Raw genomic sequence first — 14,711 nt, 5'->3', positions numbered from 1 at the left:
TTTAGCTGACATTTCACCTCATTGGGTACTTCACTGTGACCAGGTTTTACTGATGACATAGGCTCTCTAGCTAAGCTGGTTCTAAGCTACTAAATGGACTAGGATTCAAATGGGCCTACTTGCCAAGCCTCAAACTTGGCATACTTACATGAGGGGTAGAGAGATTGAGAAAGGGGCCCAAAATAGTGGGAAACCCTGGATTGGGTGAAAATAGAAGACATCCTGCAGTATTTAATTATACTTGCATTTGACTCACCCTTAAGTGCTGGATGGCTCTTATGGAATTCTCCAGGCAAGAATACAGGTGGGGACCCATTCCCTTCTCCAGGGGATCTTCCCAACCCAAGGATCAAACCCAGGGCTCCTGCATTGCAGGCAGACTCCTTACCATCTGAGCCACCAGGGAAGCCCTGGATGTCTCCAGTAAGTGTCAACAGCTTGCGTACTCAAGAGTCACAAATGGAACTAAAATATAAACCCTCTGTGGCAAAAATTAAAGTACTTGGATGTTTGTATCACTTGTAGCAGTGGGACTTTGGGCAAGTTTCTATATTGTGTCTACAAGTTTAGAATCTCATCTGTAAAATGGAAAAAATAAAACCAACTTTGAGGGGTTGTTTTGAAGGTTAATACATGAAAAGCAGACTTGGACATGTAACAGCTCTCAAATGCTGGCTATTAACCACAGTTTGGCAAACTTGGGGCTTTTATCTACCATGGTTGCAATTATCAACATCTGCATGTTCTGGGTAACATTCTAAGCCATTAACAAAGCAGACAAAATTCTACGAATAGGCCTGTACTGGGATTGCTACGCGGGAAGGAATGGGCCAGCATTCAGTTTGTATTTGCTTGTAGGGTAACTTCCCCGAGGCCTCATAGCTGGGGGAAGTCGACTTTGAAGACCAGGAAGCCACCCGGGGTGGAGTGTGGGAGGGGCAGGGACTTCGGTGAAAAGAAAGTGAAAGCAAACAGCCTGCATAAGGAAGAAGTGTCTTCCAGGCTCCGGTGGGCGAGACCAAAGCTCCTCAAAGTGCAAGCAAGATTTTAGTTCCTGGGGACTCTGCCGATGTGTGCCCAGCTCTGAAGGTTCACCTCTTGCCAACCGGATCCCAGACTATGTCGGTGAGGAGGAGGGTCTTGGGGGTGGGAAGAATCAGAGGAGGGCCCCTTTTGGCCAGGAATCTACCGGTTTCTCAGAGTCTAGCAAGCAAGCCTCTTCCTGCCCAGTCTCTTAGACCTGCAGAAGGTCCAGGGGGAGACCGGCTGGGACATCTCTAGGGTGTTGGTCCTCTAACTGCCTCAGAGTTCTAAAAACTGCACCTCAGGAGATCATGAATTCCTTGTGTGGATGTGCATTTTTCTGGAGAAAGAATCCATCATTTTCATTATATACTCAAAAGGGTTATGTGACCCCTAAAAATTCAGGAATTGCTCACACCTTTATCTCCTGAGATCTTCCTTAACAAATTCCTCCCCTCCTTAACATTTCCATTTCAGCTTAACCTAGGACTCTCTTCAGGATGAGGGGAAGAAGTGTTCCTCTTCTGAGACCTAACCCCCACCCCACAACCCGTGTCTGCTCTGGTCTCCCCTTTCCCAACCCATGAATGCCCCTGCTCATGGTAGACTAAGCCCTCTGCTTAGTTTCAGCCTGTCCAACTTTGATCACCAGTACCTGGCATGCAGTAGGCACTCAGTAAACACCTGTTGAATGAATGAATCTCATCTAAATTCTTCAGCCTTTCTCACCCTCATACTACCCCATCTGTTACACAGATCTCTTGCTTGGAAATGTTTCATCTGCCTCTCAAATGTAGGAAGAAAGACCACAGACTTTAGAGGCAGCCTGACTGGTTTCAGAGCCTGGTTCCTCCAATTGTGTGACCCTGGGCAAGTTACTAGCCTCTCTAATGCTTACAATCTAAGTCCTATTCCCTTATCTGCGTGGTGGGAATAACAGTAACACTTCCACAGAAGAATACCTATCTGCAAGAATTAAACTACATAATCCCTAAAATACACAGTGAACACTGAGCACTCTGCTTGGCATATACTAAGTGCTCAATACCTGCTCATTATTGTTAACATTACCAACATTTTCAGAACCTAGTTCCCCAGGACGATCTTGATTAACCCCCACCTCACTCCTACCACTCTGCTAAAACTGCTTTCTCTCTTTTAAAATTTATTTTATTTATTTTTGACTGTGCTGGGTCTTCGCTGTTCCAAGTAGACTCTCTCTAGTTGCGGTGAGTGGGGGCTACTCTCTAGTTGCGGGATGCCAGCTTCTCATTGCAGTGGCTTCCCTGTTGCAGAACACCGGCTCTAGGTATATGGGCTCAGTAGTTGTGGCTTCTGGGCTCTAGAGCACAGGCCAAGTAGTTGTGGCTTAGTTGCTCCGAGGTATGTGGGATCTTTCCAGATCAAGGATCGAACCTGAGTCCCCTACATTGGCAAGTGGATTTTTTTAAATGTATTTATTTTTAATTGTAGTATAATTGCTTTACAATGTTGTATTGGTTTCTATCATATATCAATATGAATCAGCCGTAAGTATATGTATGTCCCTTTCCTCTTGAACTTTGCTCCCATCTGCCACACCATGCCACCCCTCTAGGTTGTCATAGAGCACGGGATTTGAGCTCCCCACGTCATACAGCAAATTTCCCCTGGCTATCAAATTTTACATATGATAATGTATATATTTCAATGCTACTCTGTCAATTTATCCCAGGCAGGTGAATTCTTAACTACTGGACCACCAAGGAAGTCCTAAAACTACTCTCTTAGAGGGACTTTCCTCTTAAACAGGAAATAAGGAAGGTAGTTTCAGGAAACTATAATTTTGAAAAATCACCCTGAGAGTAGGAGGAAGCCACAGTGGTGGGAAGATGATGCACTTTGGCACAAATTGCAGTCAATTAAGGATCCTTTCTCAGATTCAAGTTAGAAGTGAGAGTTCAGATAAGTTGAGACCACCACTGCTGCTTTGAACACCTCAGGAAGGGGGAATGGTTTCATCGGAACTGGAAAAAAAGAGCTTCAGTCAGTCAGTTCAGTCGCTCAGTCATATCCAACTCTTTGCGACCCCATGGCCTTCAGCATGCCAGGCTTCCCTTTCCATCACCAACTCCTAGAGCTTGCTCAAACTCATGTCCATCGAGTCGATGATGCCATCCAACCATCTTATCCTCTGTATAGTAAGAAGAGCTTACTAGGAGTCAAAGAAAATAATATGAAATCCAGGACTAGGGCGCCTTCTACTAAATGCCAAGTTCACTCAGATGAAAAGTCCAAGTATGGGTCTAAAGATAAAAGGGCCATCAAGGAGTCAAGCAAGAAGGATCATTTGTAGTTTAGTCGCTGAACAGTGGCCAACTCTTTGAGACCTCATAGACCCTGGACCACAGCTCGCCAATCTTCCCTATCCTTCACTATCTCCTGGAGTTCGCTCAAACTTATGTCTATTGAGTCGGTGATGCCATCCAACCATCTCATCCTCTGTCACCCACTTCTCCTCCTGCCTTCAATCTTTCCCAGCATCAGGGTCTTTTCTGATGTGTCAGCTCTTCACATCAGGTGGCCAATTGGAGCTTCAGCTTTAGCATCAGTCCTTCCGGTGAATATTCAGGGTTGATTTCCTTAAGGATTCACTGGTTTGATCTCCTTGCTGTCCAAAGGACTCACAAGAGTCTTCTTCAACACCACAATTTAAAAGCGTCAATTCTTTGGTGCTCAGCTTTCTTTATGGTCCAACTCTCACATCTGTACATGACTACTGGAAAGACCATAGCTTTGACTAGATGGACCTTTGTTGGCAAAGTGATGTCCCTGCAGAGATAAAAGTCAAAGAGGCACAGCGCTTTCAGTGGTAGCAGCAGTTTCAGGTCTCGGTCCAGTTCTGCCTCCAGTCTGGGCTCCAGCACCAGCACAGTCTCCATCAGTGGCTCCAGCTCATCTTCAGCATCAAGCTGCTCAGGAAGTTCCAGCATGTTCCCCAGCTTCAGCTCTAGCAGCTCCTCTGGCTCTCCAAGTCCTTCTTGGCACAGACATGACAACAGGTGGCGTTCACGCTCCAAATGTAAACCAGCCGAAAGAGATGGAAAGGAAAACCCTTCCCCTAAACCCACCAAAGAACACATGGGGAGGCTCACCAGGAATGTGATCAAGGATCACATCATGAAGATATTCTCCACTTCTGGGAAAATTAAAATGATTGACATATGCCTGTAGAAAGCATCCACCCCCATCTGTTTAAAGGCTGTGCCTATGCATGAATTTGAAAATCCACATAAGACTGAGAAGGCGCTGAAGCTCATGGACAGAGAATAAATCAATGACCAGAACATCACGGCTACTGCTTCTATGGCCCCTTGGCTATGGCCAACCCCCAGGAAATCCCCTCCCACCCCGCCCCCGAAGAATGCTGCTACTGCTTCCCACATGGCGCAGGTCCAGGGATGAGGAGAAAGTCATGTTCCCCTTGACAGGCGCAAGTCCCTGGCGCTCCCACGATCCCATTCTCCCGGGGCTGCCGCCACGACAGGAGACACTCTAGTTCCAACTCCTCCCGATAATCAGGGCCACTGAAGCTCTACCCCATCCAACTCACTTCGGTCACTTTTCTAGCCGAAGAAGGATTGGTAGGAAAGAAATCCCTCCTCAGGGGCAGACTTGGAAGGTGAAGGGAGCAGTTGAGATGTTCCTGGGGCAGCAGAGTTCCGGCTGCAGAGTGTTGTGGGTTTGGTTTGGTTGGCGACTTGCTTGTAAAGATCCCCTCCTGTTTTCTAGCTAGAAAGCTTCCACATTTCTATTTCCTGAGAGTCAGTTCGGTGGCAAAGCCAGCAGAGATGAACAGGGGGCTCCTAGTGATGGGTCAATGCCAGTGTGGGAGCATGTTTTCCCATTCTACAGATGACTTGGAGGCCTGTGGAGTCCCACAGGAAAGGACATGCTTTTACACAACAGCCATTCCTGTTAGCCTGGCCCTGCTCCCCTGCCTGAGTCCTCTTCTGACCTCTAGGCTAAGATATCTCCAGTTATCTACCCAAATGGTTCTTTTTAGATGTGTGTGTGCACACCACCCCCCACGTCTCCCTCTCTTTCTGAAATTGGTAAGTTGAGAGCCAGGTGTGCCAGGTCACCACAGAACCCCCACTGTGTTGGTATTCGTGGTGGTCCTGCAGGTTACCTTGGCAATGTGTACATGGCTTTTCTGGCTTTTATTGTACAGTCAGTACTATAAATTTTCTGTTTTGAGTTTTGTAACTTTGTAGCATTTTAGATAATGTTGTGTTTGTTGAGTAGAGTAAAAGAATTGTGTTGAATCAACCTAGAATTAGAGTTCAAAAAAAAAAAAATCACCCTAAATTCTTTGCTGAGAGACAACCTCTATTAATGACACTGTGATGTCCATCTTCCAAGAATTTTTTTGCATTTCTATACTTTAATAAATATCTTCATGAGTTAAAATGTTTAAAATCAACAGACTAGGAAGAATGCTGCTGCTGCTGCTAAGTCGCTTCAGTCATGTCCGACTCTGTGCGACCCCAGAGACAGCAGCCCACTAGGCTCCCCCATCCCTGGGATTCTCCAGGCAAGAACACTGGAGTGAGTTGCCATTTCCTTCTCCAATGCATGAAAGTGAAAAGCGAAAGTGAAGTCTCTCAGTCGTGTCCGATTCTTTGCAACCCCATGGACTGCAGCCTACCAGGCTCCTCCGTCCATGAGATTTTCCAGGAAGAGTACTGGAGTGGGGTGAATATTTATAGGCAGTTTTATATTTTGCTTTTTTGGTTTATTGTGAGCATTTCATGTTAAATGTTCCTCATTACTATGTGTTTTAATCGCTATGTAATATATATATATGGGCTTTACCAGGTGGCTCAGTGGTAAAGAATCCACTTGCCAATGCAGAAGATGTAGGAGATGCCAGTTCAATCCCTGGGTCAGGAAGATCCCCTGGAGGAGGAAATGGCAACCCACTCCAGTGTTCTTGCCTGAAAAATCCCATGGACAGAGAAGCCTGGCGACCTACAGGCCATGGGATCACAAACAGACAGACTAAACACATAGCACCTAATATTTTATACTGAATTGTTTCTCTCCTGCTGGCCATGTAGATTTCTTTTTTTTTTCCTGTTGTAAACAGGCTACAATAATCATCCTTGTGTGTGTGCCAACCATTTCCTTATGATAAGCAGGACTGTTTTTTTTGGGTTTTTTTGCTCAATCTCAGAGGTCATTATCATGCCTCCTGGCAGAAGGCCTGTTAGCAGCACTGTACCCAGCCCAGGCTCTTCCTCCTTAAACGTGTTGTTCTTCATGCCTGCTCTCCCTCCAGTTTCACTAGCCTCTCTTCTGCATACTCTTCAGCTGGTTCTACCTTGTTCCCCAATCTCTTAGTGTCGGATACCCCAGAAATCAGCACTTGAACCCTTTCTTGTTGATATCATTTAGTTTGTGACTTTAAATATCTCTGCATGGATAATTCTCATGTTTATACTCATGGCCTATATCAATGGTAAAGAATCTGCCTGCCAATGCAGGAGATGCAGGTTTGATCCCTGGGTTGGGAAGATCTCCTGGAGAAGGAAATGACTGGTGGGCCAGATGGTAAAGAATCTGTCTGCAATGCAGGAGACCTGGGTTGGGAAGATCCCCTAGAGAAGGAAATAGCAACCTACTCTGTATTCTTGCCTGGACAATCCCATGGACAGAAGAGCCTGGCAGGCTACAGTCCATGGGGTTGCAAGAGTCAGATACAACTGAGCAACTAACACCTTCACTTTCCAATATTCTTGCCTGGAAAATCCCATGGACAGAGGAGCCTGGAGGGCTACAGTGCTTGGGGTCGCAAAGAGTCAGACAGGACTGAGCACAAATACACACACACATATGGCTCATCCCCTAGAATGTAAAAGCTCCACAGTGAAGTTTTCTCTGTTTGGGTCACTACTGTATCCCCAGAGCCTAGAGTAGGGTCCGGCACAAAGTAGTGCCTCGTAGTTGATAGTTGTATGAGTGAATATGGAAGCAAATGAGGGAGGGGACTTCCCTGTAGCCCTCTTTTTCTTTTGCTGTTTTATTTTTCTTCTTCCTTTGTGTCTCTGACACTACCTAATTCTGGCCCTGGCCTGTCCTGACTATGCCTTCTTCTTCCTCTCAGCATTCCTTTACATGTGTGCATGCTAAGTTGCTTCAGTTGTTTCCGACTCTTTGCAACCCTATGCAAAGAGTTTGCAACTGTAGCCTACCAAGATCCTCTCTCCATGGGATTCTCCAGGCAAGAATACTGGAGTGGGTTGCCATTTCCTCCTCCAGGGGATCTTCCCGACCCAGGGATCAAACCTGCGTCTCCTGCATTGGCAGGTGGTTTCTTTACCCCTAGGGCCACCTGAGAATCCTCTGCGTTTATTTATCTTTCCTGAAAACTGACTAGGTATCTTCAAAGATTTTTTTTTTCTGCTGTGCTGCACAGTATACAGAATCTTAGTTCCCTGACTGGGGATCGAACCCCTGCCCTCTCCAGTGGAAGTGTGGATTCTTAACCACTGGACTGCCGGGGAAGTCCCAAAGATCACTCATTCTGTCTCTGGATGAGTTCTTCCATCTTCTTGGCTTCTATCATTAGTACATACTGTTCTAACCCAAAGTCCTATCCACCAAGTCCTGTTCCTGACACCATGTGTCTTCAACAGCCTTGGGTTTGACTCACTTTTGCCCACTAAGGGTCTTTTTTGTTATTTTTGGTCCCACTGCATGACTTGCACTAGGACATAACCCGATGAAGGGGGAACATAATTTCCTTTTTTTTTTCCATTGCTATGTCTCCAGAGTCTGTAATATGGGACTGCATGGTGCAGAGCAGAAAATCTATATCAGGGGTCCTCAACCTCCAGGATCTAATGCTTGATGATATGAGGTGGAGCCGATGTAATAATAATAGAAATAGTGTTAGTCACTCAGTCATGTCTGACTCTTTTCAACCACATGGACTGTAGCCAGTCAGGCTCCTCTGACCATGGGATTCTCCAGGCAAGAATACTGGAGTGGGTTGTCGTGCCCACCTTCAGGAGGATCTTCCCAACCCAGAGATCGAATCCGGGTCTCCTGCATTGCAGGCAGATTCTTTACCGTCTGAGCCACCAGGGAAGCCCCAATAGAAATAAAGTGCATAATAAATGTAATGCACTTGAATTGTCCCCAAACCATCCCCCTCCCCAGTCCACAGAAAAATTGTCTTCCGTGAAACTGGTTCCTGGTGCCAAAAAGGTTGGGGACCACTGGCTTAGAGGATCTCAGTCCCCTGACCAGGGATTGAACCCAGGCCATGGCAGTGAAAGCCCAGAATCTTAACCACTAGACCACCAGGAAACTCCCCTTATTATTTAACCTTAACGGATCTCAGGTTCTTCAACTATCAAATGGGGATTTTTAAATACAAAACATTTAACATAGCACTCATCAGATGCCAGAAACTACTTTTACAAATAAAATTATACATAGGTAGAAATTAGTATTCCCATTTTATAGATGAAACCAAGGCACAGAGAGTTAAACAACTTGCCCATTGTCTTGCAGTAGTAAGAACAGCTGGATGTCAGTCCTGGAGATTTGGCCCCAGAATTTATGTTCTTAATTGTCACGTTACATTGCCTGCCACTACTGCTATGATGAACACAGACAGCATGAGATTTTATCGTAGGGGTGGTCAGGTTCTAAACTTCACAAATAAGGAGGAGAATGCATTTGTTGTTATTATTGTTCAGTACCTAAGTCATGTCTGATTCTGCGACCCTATGGACTGCAGCATGCCAGGCCTCCAGGTCCACCACTGTCTCCCGGTTTTGCCCAAGTTTACGTCCACTGAATCGGTGATACTATCCAATCATCTCATCCTCTGCCTCCCTCTTCTCCTTTTCTCCTTCAATCCTTCCCAGCATCAGGGTCTTTTCCAATGAGTTGGCTGTTCGCATCAGGGAGCCAAAATATTGGAGCTTCAGCATTCTGAAGAATGTTTGCATGTAGTCAAATGAACCTCAAATCATTAACTCACTCCTAAGTATCCAGAATTTACAGTCTCAATAAGCTCAATGTAAAATGGATAGCACTTTTTTTTTCAGTTGAGCACCTGATGGATGTTGGCTTCCACTTAGGGACCAAGTTATAATGTTAAAGAAATAAATAGCATGTATAGCTGAATTCAAGTGCAAGTTGCTCAGTTGTGTCCAACTCTTTGCGACCCCATCAACTATACAGTCCATGGAATTCTCCAGGCCAGAATACTGGAGTGGGTAGCCTTTCCCTTCTCCAGGACATCTTCCCAACCCAGGAATTGAACCGGGGCCTCCTGCATTGCAGGTGGATTCTTTACCAAGTGAGCTATCAGGGCAGTCCTGAATTCAAGTAAATCACTATAATCAGCCTTTGTTGTCCTTGAAAAGTCTGAAGTTTCCACTGGGAATTGGAGATAGGAAGCAGTTTTATGATACTTAAATGGGATGGATTCCAACTGTGCCTGGCATTTAGCAGGTCCCCAATAACTACTGGCTCTCTTCCCTTGCCTGTTGGGTCAATGACATTATACCAAACCCTTGAACACCCAGGTGCGACCTCAGCACTGTCTCTCCAGTCTGTCCCCTCTGTCTCCTTAATACAACATCCAGAGTCTGGGGGCTTTTCCTCAAGGGACATACTCACCCACACGTGTTCCTTGTACCCACCGCCAGAGGCTCAGGTCAGCTCCTGTCACATCTGTAAGAATTAGAGCTGCAGAATCTGGGTTTGTTTCCTCATTCCACAGTTCCTGCTGCTCCAGTTCATCCTTCCATCACTGTCAGATAGAAATCTTTTTTTTTTTTCCCGTATAGTTGATTTACAATGTTATATTAGCTTCAGGTATATAACAAAGTAATTCACTTATACATATATACATATTCTTTTTCAGAGTCTTCTCTATTACAGGTTATTATAAGATATTGAATAGAGTTCCCTGTGTGATATAAGAGGTCCTTTTTGTTTATCTATTTTCTTCATAGTAATGTGCATCTGCTAATCCCAAACTCCTAATTTATCTCTCCCTCACCCCTTTTCTCCTTTGGTAACTGTAAGTTTGTTCTTTATGTCTGTCTTCACTTTGTCAAAAATTCATTTGCATCTTTTTTTTCAGATTCCACATATAAGTGATATTATATGAAATTTGTCTTTCTCATCTGATTTATGTCATTTAGTGTGATAATCTCTAGGTCCATCCATGTTGCTGCAAAATGGCGTTACTTCATTCTTTTTATGACTAATACTCCATTGTGTGTATAAAACATCTTTATCCAAATTCATCTATTGGTGGACACTTAACTTGCTTCCATGTCGTGGTTATTATAAATAGTGCTCCTATGAACGTTAGGCTGCATGTGTCAGTGAAAACTCTACAAATTAGAGTTTTCATCTTTTCCCGATATATGTCCAGAAACAACACTGCTTGATGATATGGGTAATTCTATTTTTAGTTGTTTATTTTTTGGCAGCATCAGGGTCAGTTCTTAGTTGCAGTATATGGGGTCTTCCTTGCATCATGAGGATCATTCATTCAGGCACACGGACTCCAGTTGTGGCGAAAGGGCTCAGTAATTGCGGCACATGGGCTTAGTTCCTCAACCAGGGATCACCCCACATCCCTTGCCACTGGGCCACCAGGGAAGCCCCTATTTTTAGTTTTTCAAAGAACCTCCATACCGTTTTCCATATTGGTTGCACCAATTTACATTCCCTGCAACAGTGCAGGAGGGTCCTCTTTCCTCCATACCCTCTCCAGCATTTATTATTCATAGACTTTTTCATGATGGCCATTCCGACCTGGTCTGAGGTCATTGTAATTATGATTTGCATTTTTCTAATAATTAGTGATGCTGAGCATTTTTTTCATGTGCCTCCTGGCCATTTGTATGTCTTCTTCAGAGAAATGTCTATATAGGTCTTCTGCCCATTTTCTGATGGGCAAATTGAGCTCTTTTAAACACTGTATCCATCACCTCACTCCCCCTTTCAGAAATCTTCACTAGTTCTCCATTTCCCTGTTGATAAACTCCCCTTCTTGAATATTTTTTTAAATTGTATTTATGAAGCTTTTAAAAATAAATAAATTTACATATTTAAAGCTACGTATTGAATAGCCTTGCCAATTATTAGGTTTTCAAACAATATGTATAATTAGATCAAGATTTAAAGCAGAAGTAAAAAGAGGATAGGTTATGGACTGAATCCAATTGAAAAATGCATTTTATTTGTCATATTTTTTTAAAGTCAAGCCATCTTTTTCAAATAAAAAAAATCCAGGTTTCTGATTTCCCTTAGAAATGGGAAGATATAGGATACTGAAACCACATTCCATGTGAAGAAAACTTGGCTAGAGCCAAGATGGGGTTGCCACTCTAGTGGGGAGATGCTGTCTCCAGGATGTCAGAGTCCCCACCTCTCCACATGACACTACATGGGCTCCCCTGACTCATGGATGTCATCTTGCTGCCTCTGAGAATCACTGATTATTTCTCACTACTCATTACCCAGCATTATTTGATCAAACCCTAGGTTTTGTCTGCTTAAAACAGAGTGAACTCACCCTGAATGATTCAGCACCCTCTGTAATATGCTTCTGTTATGTCGTTCGTTCACTTCATTCATTCACTCAACACACAATTTACTGAATGCCTGTTTTGTGCTGGGGACACAGAGATGGCCAGGACAGAGTCCCATCCTTCCTAGTGAGATCACCCTTTCCTGAGCTGACCTTATTTATCAGGCTTCCAACTGCAGGGTGAGCGATCCACAAACAAAGGTGCATTTATTCCCAACCCTGGTGTCATTCCCCTAGCCATTTGTCAGCTCTCGCTCTCTCTCTGGACCTGCCCCAAATCACGCCCAGTCTGAAAGGCTGCTTGGCACAGTGGAAAGGGTGGCAGTCATGGGACAGGCTGGGAGATCTTGGGTAAATTACTCCCCTAGTCTAACTTTGATTTCTTCACTGTAAAGCACAGATTAAGAGTCTGGAGTCAGACTGCCTAGGGCCAGATGACTGTGGGCAAGTCATTTGATCTCTCTGAACTATAGTTTCCTCCTCTGCAAAATAAGGGCAAGAGTGTATTTATTTAATAAGGTTGTTGCAAGATGTGAGTGATATAATTCATATAAAGGGCTTAGCACAGTGCCTGATATACAGTAAGTGCTTAATAAATGTTAGCTGATAGTCTTATCTTAAAACTCTAAGCCCCTATTCCTCCTCTAGGTCTCCCTAGCTGTGTTAACCCCTATAGGACTGTCCCTCCTCCAAATTCCTGCTGTCCTCCACCATCAATTGTGTGATTGTGAACTGTCTTGAGTACCATTTTATACAGGCCTGAGGGCTGGACCTTTGTCTTCCATTGCCCTGTGTCATGCCCAGTCCCTCATAGCAGGAGCTCAATCGATGTTTTCTGTTTTATTTTGGACTGTGCTGGGTCTCTGCTTGTGGTGCACGCAGGCTGAATAGTTGTGGCACGTGGGCTTAGTTTCCTGGCTGCATGTGGATCTCAATTCCCAGACCAGGGGTCAAGCCCACGTCCCCTGCATTGGAAAGTCGATTCTCAACCACCGGACTCACCAGGAAAGTCCCTTGATCAGCGTTTGTTAAACTCTAGGGCTCCAGGAATGATCCAGCCATGGCTGCTGCAAAGTCTCCTGCCCTTGAGAGCGGCAGATGAGGGCATTCAAACTGGGCCAGGACAAGCCCAGGCCAGGGTAAATGGGTTGGGTTGTTCTCAGGCTGAGCATCAGCCCTGCTCTTGGAGAGTCCTGAAGAGCACGGCACCCTTCCCCTGGCTCATTCATTCTCTGGTTGTTCCCTTCTGCTCCAGCAGGCTCTCCAGGCCCTTCAGGAGGAACAGGCCAGACTAAAGATGAGGCTGCAGGAGCTGCAGAGGAATCTCAGGGACTGCCCCCAAGACAAGGTAAGCTTCGAGGGGCTGTGGCCTTGTAGAGAAAGTTGCTGCTGCTGCTGCTGCTGCTAAGTCACTTCAGTCGTGTCTGACTCTGTAATTTCACTCCTGCTCTGCCATTTCCTTTCTGTGTATCCTTATCCACTTATTCACTTACTCCACTTCTTCACCCAGCTCTCATTTCAGGATTAATCTCTGGCACTCAGCATCAGTCACATATAATCGGAGGTGCTTCCCTCCTGAGAGGGAGTTGGGGACTCTCCCCAACCCTGAAGTCTGCATCACCCTCTCTTCCCCTACCCGCAGGTCCCATTCCCTGTGCCCAAGTCCCCCCTGGTGTTCCGAGGACACTTTGAGGAGGGCAAGGCAATGGCCAAGTCTGTGGTTTCCCATGTGCGGATTTGTTACCCTCTGCCTGGAGGCTCTGCTCTGGTGACCTTTGATGACCCCAATGGTGAGCTCCAGGAAACCCGGGGAGGGAGGCTGGGAGGCTTCCTAGGACCAATCCTGCTCTCCTTCCCCAGTGGCCAAGCAGGTGCTGCAGCAAAAGGAGCATCAGATCAATGTGGAAGGGTTCCGGCTGAGGGTTCAAGTCCAGCCCCTGGAGCTACCCATGCTGACTACCATCCAGGTGACAGAGTGGCAGGGCCCTAGGACCTGCAGGGGGCCCCAGGCACTGGGCACAAAGGTGTTGGGCTGTGCCTGGGACCACTTCCTCCTGTCTTTCCCCAGGTGTCCAGCCAGATGAATGACCAGAGAGTGCTGGTCAGTGGGTTTCCTGCTGGGCTCAAGTTAAGTGAGGAAGAGCTGCTGGACAAGCTGGAGATCTTCTTTGGCAAGACCAAGAATGGAGGTGGTGACGTGGAGATGAGGGAACTGCTGCAAGAGGGTGTCATGCTGGGCTTTACTGAGGATAGAGGTAAGGGCTTTGCTGGTGAGATGAGAGCCGGGGCATCAGGCCACGGGAAGGGAGAGCCCTGGATGCTGAAGGTCTCCCGCTCCCTGTCCCTGCAGTGGCCCAGCACCTGTGCCAGATGGGCCAGTTCACGGTGCCACTGGGTAAACAGCAGTCCTGTCTGAGAGTCTCTCCCTATATGAGCGGGAAAATCCAGAAGGCCGAGGTAAGTGGGAAGATGAAGATGGGGACTGGGCCAGGCCACCTGTCTGCATGCCAGAAACTTGCCCAAGGAGGGAATCACAGCCCCAAAACCCCACTGACCTATTCGCTTCCCACCTCTCCAGGCCTCCTGCCCCCTCCCATACTCCCAGGGTCACCACCTGCCCCGACCTCTACCCCTCCCCAAGCCCAGCCCACAGGAGCCTTTACCCATCTCCTGGCTCCGTTTCCAGGTCAGGCCCCAGCCTGTGCCCCAGTCGGTGCTGGTGCTCAACATTCCTGATGTCCTGGATGGCCCGGAGCTACAAGACGTCCTGGAGATCCACTTCCAGAAACCCACCCGTGGTGGCGGGGAGGTGGAAGCTGTGACAGTCGTGCCCCCGGGACAGCGAGGCCTGGCAGTCTTCACTTCGAAGTCAGGCTAGGAGCCTGCCCTACTCATTAAGCCCACCCCTATGCCAAGGCTCTTAAACCAGGTTGGGGCTGGAGGCACGTACAGGAGAAAGTGATGACGCTGGTCAACGGAGGGAGGGATTAGGAGCGGTGAAATGCTGCAAGAACGGTAAAAGTGCCCGCATGGCATGATCCTCTTCCTCATTTCACTTCATGAAAGGAAACTTGAT

The 14,711-nt window shown here is 46.4% G+C and overlaps 1 protein-coding gene and 1 pseudogene across 2 annotated transcripts; both read left to right on the top strand.

Annotated features, from left to right (window-relative positions):
- The first annotated feature begins 978 nt into the window (after window positions 1-978).
- On the top strand, window positions 979-14,688 carry IFI35 (interferon induced protein 35). 2 transcript variants are annotated; one of them, XM_055575790.1, is made up of 7 exons: window positions 979-1,125; window positions 12,894-12,983; window positions 13,278-13,425; window positions 13,496-13,602; window positions 13,704-13,890; window positions 13,986-14,092; window positions 14,322-14,688. In XM_055575790.1, exons 1-7 carry the CDS (start codon window positions 1,120-1,122, stop codon window positions 14,511-14,513), a joined length of 837 nt encoding a protein of 278 aa, XP_055431765.1. In that variant the 5' UTR covers window positions 979-1,119; the 3' UTR covers window positions 14,514-14,688. The 2 variants fall into 2 exon arrangements, with proteins under 2 accessions (XP_055431765.1, XP_055431764.1); XM_055575789.1 differs by having other exon boundaries at window positions 12,891-12,983.
- Window positions 2,542-4,490, top strand: LOC129648500 (RNA-binding protein with serine-rich domain 1-like; annotated as a pseudogene).
- Window positions 14,689-14,711: the final 23 nt, after the last annotated feature.

Source organism: Bubalus kerabau, chromosome 4 (assembly GCF_029407905.1).
Source record: "Bubalus kerabau isolate K-KA32 ecotype Philippines breed swamp buffalo chromosome 4, PCC_UOA_SB_1v2, whole genome shotgun sequence".
Classification (NCBI taxonomy): Eukaryota; Metazoa; Chordata; class Mammalia; order Artiodactyla; family Bovidae; genus Bubalus; species Bubalus kerabau.
Note: the sequence above shows the minus strand (reverse complement) of the source record. Positions and strands in the feature narration are given on the sequence as shown.